General features: G+C 61.8%; 3 protein-coding genes across 4 annotated transcripts; all 3 read right to left on the reverse strand.

The window, feature by feature from the left end:
• Window positions 1–720: 720 nt before the first annotated feature.
• GNMT (glycine N-methyltransferase) lies at window positions 721–2994 on the reverse strand. Of its 2 annotated transcripts, none has more exons than XM_021534861.2 (6): window positions 2722–2994; window positions 2455–2582; window positions 2029–2142; window positions 1396–1538; window positions 1122–1243; window positions 721–1027 (listed from the first exon to the last, which is right to left on the reverse strand). In XM_021534861.2, exons 1-6 carry the CDS (start codon window positions 2925–2927, stop codon window positions 856–858), a joined length of 885 nt encoding a protein of 294 aa, XP_021390536.1. In that variant the 5' UTR covers window positions 2928–2994; the 3' UTR covers window positions 721–855. The 2 variants fall into 2 exon arrangements, with proteins under 2 accessions (XP_021390536.1, XP_077638051.1); XM_077781925.1 differs by having other exon boundaries at window positions 721–1043.
• A 286-nt stretch (window positions 2995–3280) lies between these two features.
• Window positions 3281–6929, reverse strand: CNPY3 (canopy FGF signaling regulator 3). Its single transcript, XM_021534862.2, has 6 exons — window positions 6805–6929; window positions 4969–5092; window positions 4764–4860; window positions 4226–4348; window positions 3899–4016; window positions 3281–3763 (listed from the first exon to the last, which is right to left on the reverse strand). Exons 1-6 carry the CDS (start codon window positions 6905–6907, stop codon window positions 3558–3560), a joined length of 771 nt encoding a protein of 256 aa, XP_021390537.2. The 5' UTR covers window positions 6908–6929; the 3' UTR covers window positions 3281–3557.
• A 433-nt stretch (window positions 6930–7362) lies between these two features.
• PTCRA (pre T cell antigen receptor alpha) lies at window positions 7363–8690 on the reverse strand. Its single transcript, XM_021534882.2, has 4 exons — window positions 8639–8690; window positions 8184–8495; window positions 7907–7942; window positions 7363–7576 (listed from the first exon to the last, which is right to left on the reverse strand). The coding sequence occupies exons 1-4, from the start codon at window positions 8688–8690 to the stop codon at window positions 7467–7469; spliced, it is 510 nt and encodes a 169-aa protein (XP_021390557.2). The 3' UTR covers window positions 7363–7466.
• Window positions 8691–8804: the final 114 nt, after the last annotated feature.

Consider the following 8804-nt stretch of genomic DNA (forward strand, 5'->3'; position numbering starts at 1 on the left):
TTGTGCAGCCCAAGGGGTTGTTGGTGCTAGGTTTTGCCCCATCTGCTGTAGGCGCTGATCCTTCTGACAGCTGGATCCCTGAGCCAGGCATAACTGTGAGGGCCTGCTCCCCCTGGAGCTCCTCTGCTAAAGGTTGGTTCCACAGCAGCTTCTGGCATTCCATGTGTGAGTTTGCAGCTGGTGCATGCCTGAAGCCCTGTGGCTCTGGCTCTGGCGCCTGAGCGTGTTCAGGCAGGGCAGTCCCTGACCACACTGCTCTGTGCTGCTGGATTCTGGGCACCACTTCTTCCCCAGGGTGGAAGGGAGGGAGCTGCAGCCACAGCAGAAGCACTGGCGGAGGCTTCAGTGTAGAGCCTCCCCACTCTGGGAGCTCAAGTGGGGGAATGAGTATCCCTATATGGGACTGAGGAGTGTCAAGAAAACTGTTTGGGAGGTGCACATGAGAAAACAGGTTCCAGCACACTCCTGTGAGCAGTGCTGCAGAGACTCAGCTGGGATGTGCAACCACCTGGGAGCAGCTCACCCCTCCTTCCGCTTCAAGGGGGCCCTCAAGCCCCACACTGCTGGCACCTGCAGCCGGGGACTTGGCAGGGCAGCTGTGCCTGCACCCATCCTGTGCCACCCCTGGGCTGAGCACCTCCTTCCACAGAGTCCTGAGGAGTCAGTAGCCGTCCCCCTTGCCCCGTACCCTGCCCATACAGGGACACACGGACCATGATCTCAGGTAGCTCTCACAAGTGTTCTTAATTAAGGGGAGGGGTCTCCCAGGTGGCTCTCAGCCAAGTCCCCACCCCCTGCTTGGACCCACAGCTGCTTGGAGCTCTCAGCCACCACAGTCCCATCTCTGTAGGCCCCTCAGCCTGTCTTCTTCACGACATGGATGAAGTAGCAGGGCACGTGGGCCTGTCCCGGTGTGTAGGGCTGGAAGTCGCCCAGGACGCTGTGCTGGCACTTTCCCTGGAAGGCACCTTTCAGCAGAGCTGTGAAGGCCTCCAGCCGGTGTGGGTAGTACGAGAGCCGAAACTTGCTGCAAGGAGGCAGTGCTGGTGAGGCAGGGGGACAGTGGGGCACAGTGCCAGCCACCCCCCCACGCCAGGAGCCACCTCCGCATCCCTCCTCACCTCAGCTCCGGGTCTGCCCCCACCTCAGTGGGGGGGACCTGCACTGTGTAGTCCAGGGTCACCATGTGTGCCTTGTTGTTCACCAGTAGCACTGAGGTGGTGATGTCCTTGGTCAAGTCACTCTGGGAGACCACAGGAGGACATATGTATCCTGTGGGGACTTGGTGACCCCCAGCCTGGGCACAGTCCTGCTGCCTGCCCTGCCTGGCCCCCTTTGGGACAATGGGGATGGGGCAGAGGGGATTGGGATGGGCAGGGTCTGCCAGCCACCGACCTTGTAGTAGATGTTCTTGCCGGGTGGTGCGCAGCCCGTGGCCAGGATGTGATCGTAGTTGCGGTGGTCAATGACCAAGACACCCCCGGGCCGCACCATGCTGGCGATGTTTCTCAGAGCCAACTTGTGGTCACTCTGGTCCCCTGGAGAGGAATCTATGGTGTCTCCAAGCACTGGCTGTACCCCGTGGCACAGCCCATGTGCCCTCATTTTACCCATACACACATACACATGCACACACAGATACCTGACCCTACCATCTTGCCCCAAATCTCAGCTTGGAGAACCCACAGCCCCACCCATGGCATGAGCTCAGGCACGTTCTCAGCCTCACTGGACCAGAGCAAGTCACGTGGGAAACCCACCACCCACCTTTGTGGCACAAATCTGGGTGTGCCTCCAGCTGATGCACAAACCTCCACCATGACCATGGAACCCAGTGGGTGCATTCATGTCACAGTCTGGGGCAGTGGGGCCTCGGCTCCACCCTCCCTGGAGATGCAACGTGAAACAGCAGCTCCACTGGGTGTAATCCCATCCCACTAATGCCATGACTTAGGACACGTTCTCACCTTGGTGGAAGGCACTGTGCACGCATAGGTGCTCCCCCTTCTCTCCCCTGCCCCAACTCACCTTTGAAATCAGGCAGGTGTGCAAAAGAGTTCCCGAGGCAGATGACTGCATCAAACCCATCCCCTGGCTTCTCCAGGTCCTTCTCCAGCGTGAGCCAGTTGGCCTCCTCGATGACTGCAGCACAAGGAAATGGATGAAGGTAGGGACACCCAACTGCCTCCCCTGCCTGCAAGACACCTTCCCAGCATTACCCAGCCTTTCCCAAACCCTTGAGGGTGTTGGCTGTGGCCTCTGGCCAGCAGCCAGACAAGCAAGGACCGTGGCTTGTCTGCTGAGCATCTGGCACTGTCAGGTCCCTGCAGCAAGGCCACCCGGCCAGCGGCAGTCCCAGATGACTGGCCCGAGCACTGCGAGGGGCCATTGACATTGCTCTGGGGGACAGTGTCAGTGTCCTCAGGCCCCTCCCGACCCCCAGAGCCCCCGCACCCCATCGGTCGAAGGGCTCCTCCTTGCGCCGCTCCCAGCGCTCCTTCAGCGCGTACTTGAGCATCTTGTCGCTGGCATCGACGCTGGTCACCTGGAAGCCCTCCTCGAGCAGCATGATGGAGTCCACCCTGGGGACATGGCTGTCAGCGGGGCCGGGGGCAGCCGGAGGGGCGGGGAGGGGGCTTGGAGGGAGGGGGGCACTGGGGATGGCCGGGCAGGGGGAAGGAACACCTGGGAGGTGGGCGGGAGCGGGGCGCAGGGCCTCACCCGGTGCCGCAGGCCACGTCCAGGACGGAGCGGCAGCGGTGCTGGCGGAGCAGCGCCAGGAGCCAGCTACGGTACTCGGCCGTGCGGCTCCGCGTGTCCCCGATGTACAGCTGCCACACGCGGGCCGCCTGCCCGTCCGCGTACTGGTCCGGCAGCCCCTCCGCCGCCACTCCCAGCGACCGCGTCCGGTACACGCTGTCCACCATGCCGCCGCCGCCACGGACCCGGACACCGACAGCGCCGCGGCCCCTCAGCCTCGCTGCGCCGCGCCCCGCGCGCCCCGCCCCCGCGCGCCCGCCAATCCGCGCCGCGTCCGCCCCCGCCGCGCCGCCAATCGCCGCTCGCGCCGCGCCCCTCCCGGGCCACGCCCCCCGGGCCGCGGCCCCGCCAATCCGCGCCGCCCGGCGGCGCTCGCGCCGCGCCCCTCACGGCCCCGACCTTTGGCTCAGCGGGGCCCGGGCCCGGCGCGGCCCGCCCGCCCCTCGCCGGCCTCCCGGGCAGGCAGCCTGAGCCCGCACCCAGCAGCAGCAGAAGCAGGGCCGGCAGTGCCGGCGGCGACTCTGGGGAAAACGTCTTTATTTACAGTCCCGGCGGCGTGCGAGGAGCCGGCGGTGGGCAGCACTCGTGGCCTCCCGGAGCTGGAGCCTCCGGCAGGGATGCGGCAGGGCTGGGTCCGCGGCTCCGGGCCGCCTAATCGCGGGATAGCACCCAGGCTGGCAAGGCGGGGCCCGGCGCTCCGGTCCGCCCCGGGTCACAAGTCCCTTTTCCTTTGGTACCCATAGGCACAGCGGGGTGAAACCCCGGAGTGGGCGGCCCCGGGGGCAGGGGCTGCGTGCCTACAGCTCATCAGCTGGGCTGTGGGTGAGCGGAGCCTGCTCCTGGACCCCCTCCAGGGCCTCCCCTGTGTCCGGAAGGCTGGCAGCTCCCTCGCGCTCATCCTTCTGGCCCTTTTTCTTCTTTTTCCCGCTCTTTTTTTTGCTCTGCTTCTCCCCCACGCGTGCCAAATCACCCTTCTTGCCAGTCCACTTTTCTGCCAGGCAGCCTAGGGAAAAGAAGAGAAGAGAGGGACAGAGTGGGCTCTGGTGGAGAGGCAGGACTCCCCATGCTGTAGCAAGGTGCCCCTGCCCTCCTGATCATTCCTGTGTTATTTCAGCCCCTGGCAGCAGCCAGGACTTACTTGTGTCCTTTCCTTTTAGCACGTGGTTGGCACAGAGAAACTGGGAGAGATCCTCCGTCTGGTGGTGCCTGTACCAATCTTCAATCACATCTTCATACTCTTCTACCAGCACATCGCACTAGGGCAGAGAGGAGAGCCCAGCTCCAGACAGGTGCTGGTGTGGCAGGACCAGGGCCAGGCTCCTGCCACAGGTCCTGCCAACATCCTGCTCCCAGCAGCATGGCCCAGGATGCTCTCCCCACTTCCACTCCTTCCAGTCCTTGTAGGCTATGACCAGCCTACAAGGTCATAGCAGCCACTGAGGGCCAATCCCAGAGGGTGGGGTACCTGCTTTTTGAGGTCAGCCACCTCAGCGGAGGTCTCATTCCAGAGCTCGTAGGGGATGTCCATCACCACCTTGACACCCTTGTGCACCAGATTGTGCAGGGTCTCGAATGTCTCTGACATGCCCTGTGAGGGAGGGAGCAGCACTGCATGGTGAGATGGTGCTCCTCCTGCAAAGCCCCCACTCTCCCCTCCCAGTGTCAGCCACACAGCCCTGCCCAGCCAGCCATGCAGGAACATATGCAAAACAGATCCGCGGGGCATCAGTGTTACCAGGGGGAGTTCAAGTGGCAGCTGGTTCCTCTCTGCAAACCTGGTCCCAAACCCAAGAGGAAGACAGCCCCACATTCCCTCCATGCAGGCAGGAGCCTGCCCAACAAAGACAGCACCCCACATCTGACTTGGGGGGTAGTGTGGCCTTGCATGCCAGGCACTATCAGGGGATCCAGAGGATGGGAACAATGGACCTGGTTTGTCACTTTGGCAGTGAAGGGATGGGTGAGGCACATTTGGGAGCAGGAACTGAAGGAACGGCCCTCACCTTTGCAAATCTGTTACTGCCACTCCTCTCCTTGTGCAGGTTGTAATCCAACAGCCGCTTGCAGATGTTCTCTGTCACCTCAATTAACCGAATGTCCCTGCATGGAGAGAAGGAAGGGCTCAGGCTTGGTGTGGGCCCCCAGCAACAGCCAGGGTGAGCCTCCCAAAGCCCCCAACTCCCAAACTCCCATCCCATTCCCACTTACGACTGTGTGTACTTGACAGCAGAGCCTTTCCCGTCCAGGAAGCCATACTTGGTGTCGATCACCTCCTTGGTCTTGCCAGTCTCCTCAAAGGCAGATTTCAGCTCCACAGCTACGTACTTGCACACTGTGGGAAGGAGAGAGCACAAGGGGTTTAGGGGGTGTCACTGTTCAGACAGGCAGCATGACAGAAAACCTGGGACAGCAGCAAGAACCAGCCCAGGAACTGGGCACACCAAAGCTGCTGTAAGCACAAAACACATTTTGGCTGTCCAAAGAAATAACCAGGAATGGCTCAGCTGCTTCCACAGGAGAATGCTTGAAGCAGGAGCACACAACCAATGTTTCAATGTCAACCAAATGCTGTGGCACAGCTGGAAGGCACATGGGTTCAGTTTGGCCTGCAGCTTTCCCCCCAAAAGCCTCTGCCTCCCTGCCACTCTGCTCTACTCCTTTTGGAAGAGCAAGGGGTCTTTTCGCAATGCAAGGGTCTTTTCGCAATGCAAGTCCAGTGTGGCTCAGAGCTTCTCCTCATGATGACAACACGAGGGGATGGGGGACAGCCCACCTGGTTCTGTGCTCTTAGTGCTGTGGGGACACTGGGGCTGTTCTGGGGACTGAGCAGCTGGCAGGGCTTGGTGGTGACAGGACAAGGTGCTGGCCATGACTTCCAGCAACACAACCTGGGGCTCTGCCTGCAGCAGAGACCACATAATCAACAGATTTAGAACACAGTGTATGGTTATTTTTATAAAACTAAAAAAAAGGCTTTATTTCTTCTGTGAAGAGCCCAACAGAGCTATAGAAACAGACAGCAGGAGAAATATCTCAGGGGTTTACAAGTGGGAATGGGGAGGGATGGAAGCCAGGTATGGTATGGCCATTCCTCCCCCAAAGATAGGGCCTCAGGAAGCTGGAGAAAACTTTTTCCACTGCTGTGGGGTCCTGCTTGTCAGGAGCTACCTCTTCTTTGAGCTCCACTTTAGGAAAAGTGCCAAGCTCCAGCAGGAATGGTCTGACAGCAATGAACCAGTGTCTTCTCCCAGGCAGTTATGTGAGTTGAGAGATGACCCAGGCAGGAAGAGAGCGAGGTGGCTTCTCCAGAGCTGCCATGCATGCACTGAGAAGCCCTGTGCACACCTCCTGCACAATCCTTTCTCTTTGGCACAAGGGGCTGGAGGCAACTGTGGCCATTTCTCAAATGGGATGATCTTTCCTTCCTGCAGACCCTTGGAGCTCAGATCTCAAGGATGTCCCCCTCCACACCACACCTGCTGCAGTGTCCCCACACATGCCAGGAGTGCCCAGTGCTGAGTCCAGTTATCCAAATGCTTCCTGCAGCTTTTGCTGTGCACTGACACAGGTTCGAAGCCTGGGCAGGAAGAGGAGCAGTGTGGTCAGTGCTTGCTCTGATGCTTCTCTGAGGTTACGCTGGTGCCACAGCAGAACTCGGACATCAGCATCTCCAGAGGTGCTTCCCCGGCAGGGAAAGCTTTGTAAAGAAGTCCCTAATTTTTTCACTTTCTCTTTGCTGTCCAGCTCCACGTGTGCCTGCACAACAAAGACAGAGAAAACCGCACCAGGCAGAAAATGTGCATCATGCCCTACCCTGGACTGTCTGTGAACCGAAGGAAGCATCACGGAGACCAAGCCGTAAGCAGCACACACGACCAGTGCCAGCTACGAACCGGCAGGCGATCAAGTGACTGCCGGGAACAGCGATGCCCGCGGGCAGGAGGCGGGCAGAGGGACAGCCCGCGGAGGCGCAGCCCCGCACCAGTAACCCCGGCAGACAGCGGGCGGCGGCCGATCAGCCCGGTCCCCCGAGGCCCCGCTTACCCTCGCACTTGCTGGGCAGTCGCACCCAGTCCGAGTCGTCGCCCCGCGCCAGCGCCGCCATCATCAGCAGCATCAGCAACGCTGCCCCCGCCGCCGCCGCCATGACTCCGCTTCCGGGGCGCGCTCCCGCCCCGCCACGCCCCGTTACCAAGGCGACCCCGCCGCGCCGGCCAATGGCGGGGGCGCGCGTGACCCGCGCGACCAATCCCCGCCGGCCGCCGCCAGCCAATCGCGGCGGCGCGCGGCCCCCGCCGCACCGCCCCCGGGCGGTCCCGCCGAGCGCCCGCGTGGGACGGGGCGCGCACGCGGCCGCGCCGCCCCTCGGGTACCCCGCAGCCCTGCGGGGGCCTCCCTGCCAATGGAACTCCGGAAACTTTCCCCCGCGAGGTACCTTGGGGCCCCTTCCCTACCTCTGGATAATTTGGGATCCCTTCCCATCCTCCAGGTAATTCCGGGGCCTTGCCAGCCACAGAAATGTGTCAGCTCCTCTCTTGTCCACCCAAACCAAGATTCCCATCCTGTACGTCTCCCAGCCAACACTGGGTCTCCTCTCTCCTCCCTTTGGGGGTCCCCTCTCTAGTCTCCAGAACATTTCCAGTGACTTCCACACCCCTACACCAAGCCAGGACTTACCCTTGAGGCGTGGGCAGTTGCCCATGCCCTCAGCTCTGGGCGAGGAGAAGGGAAGTGAGAACAGCATCAGAGAGCAAGACTTTCAGCAACACCACACGGACAGCCATAAGCAGCACTGCCAAGGCAGGGGCTGGTGACACTGCAATGGAAGGGTGGGGTGATGCCTGCCACAGGCACCCCACTGCACCCACATCCTTTCCAGGCCTGCCATGGCACCACGTTTGGGCAAACCCGGGATCTTTACACATTCCAGAGACACTTCATGTCATCCTCATTCTGTTCCCGAGGGCAGGTTGGCTCTGACCCAGTTTCCCTATTCTTCCCACCAAGGTGAAGATTCCCTCCCTCTTCCTCAATCTCGCAACACTGGGAAAACCCATCCCAACCACCACATAGCCCCAGCCAAGCCACTGCCAGGGCTTTCTCCCTGGCAGCTGACATTCCCACCAGGCAGGGGCCAGAGACTCACCAGCTGTGCTACACAGCTCTGCTGCCTCCTCGTTGCCTGTGGGATGAAAGAGCAGCTGGGGAGGTGCTGGCAGCCCAGCACCAGGTGCATGGCAGGGCTAGCCACAAACCCCTTCCTGTGATTGGGACAGCAACGTTTGCCCCTAGGGCCTCACACCTGCTCCCTGCTGTCTCCAGAGGCCCTGCCGACCTCTGTCCTCGGGGGCCACCAATGCACCCACCAGGCTGGGCAGCAGAGGCCAAGGCAGGCAGAGAGGGTGGCAGCAGGGTCATCATACCCGTGATGCGGATGGGGCTGGAGCTGTGGGATGGGGAGGTCCTGTTGGCCCCCACATGGCAGGCAAGTTCCCTCTCACGCTGGGGGTCACTGGAAAGGAGGGAGACGGAGCAGACGGTGCCGCCATCCTCCCGGGAGGCCCCATAGGCAAAGGACTGCAGGATGCTACCATTCCCACCAGAGATCCAAACAGCATGGCCAGAACTGGGAGCCAGGTCTCTCACCACACACACCACCAGCTGCCGGCGCTGTCCAGCCACCACCATGCTCAATGGCTGGGTCAGTGTAGGCAGTGGTACAGCTGCCCTGCCAACTGAGAGAGACAAGGTTTGGGGCACTGCTTCCCTCACACATCCCACCCAGCACGGCTGCCAGCTCGGCAGAGCTCAGCCTTTGCATCCAGGCTGGGTGGCACCCGGCCTTTCTGCCTCCTGGGTTTGTCCCGGGAGTACTCACGGGGCAGGAGCGGGAGCAGAGCGGCAGCCAGCAGCACCCGGAGCAGCTCCATGGCAGCTGCAGCGCATGGGGCCACCAAGGGCTCAGCCCCCACCCGCAGCTCCAGCTGCACCGCCCACCGGCGCGGCGCCCCGCTGCCGGCGGTACAGCTCCGCTCCGCCCCGCC

Source organism: Lonchura striata, chromosome 3 (genome assembly GCF_046129695.1).
Source record: "Lonchura striata isolate bLonStr1 chromosome 3, bLonStr1.mat, whole genome shotgun sequence".
Classification (NCBI taxonomy): Eukaryota; Metazoa; Chordata; class Aves; order Passeriformes; family Estrildidae; genus Lonchura; species Lonchura striata.

Excerpts from the sequence above, each read along its gene's own strand:
- GNMT (XM_077781925.1), bottom strand. The coding sequence starts at position 2,927 with ATGGTGGACAGCGTGTACCGGACGCGGTCGCTGGGAGTGGCGGCGGAG. Across the intron at positions 2,143-2,454 it reads GGAGCCCTTCGACCGATGGG|TCATCGAGGAGGCCAACTGG; the intron begins GTGCGGGGGCTC and ends CTTGTGCTGCAG. Across the intron at positions 1,044-1,121 it reads GGGGCAGACCCGGAGCTGAG|CACTGCCTCCTTGCAGCAAG; the intron begins GTGAGGAGGGAT and ends CTGCCTCACCAG.
- CNPY3 (XM_021534862.2), bottom strand. The coding sequence starts at position 6,907 with ATGGCGGCGGCGGCGGGGGCAGCGTTGCTGATGCTGCTGATGATGGCG. Across the intron at positions 4,349-4,763 it reads GCAGTAACAGATTTGCAAAG|GGCATGTCAGAGACATTCGA; the intron begins GTGAGGGCCGTT and ends CCTCCCTCACAG. Across the intron at positions 4,017-4,225 it reads TGGCTGACCTCAAAAAGCAG|TGCGATGTGCTGGTAGAAGA; the intron begins GTACCCCACCCT and ends TCTCTGCCCTAG.
- PTCRA (XM_021534882.2), bottom strand. The coding sequence starts at position 8,690 with ATGGAGCTGCTCCGGGTGCTGCTGGCTGCCGCTCTGCTCCCGCTCCTG. Across the intron at positions 8,496-8,638 it reads TCTGCTCCCGCTCCTGCCCC|TTGGCAGGGCAGCTGTACCA; the intron begins GTGAGTACTCCC and ends TGTCTCTCTCAG. Across the intron at positions 7,577-7,906 it reads AGAGCTGTGTAGCACAGCTG|TGTCACCAGCCCCTGCCTTG; the intron begins GTGAGTCTCTGG and ends CTTCCATTGCAG.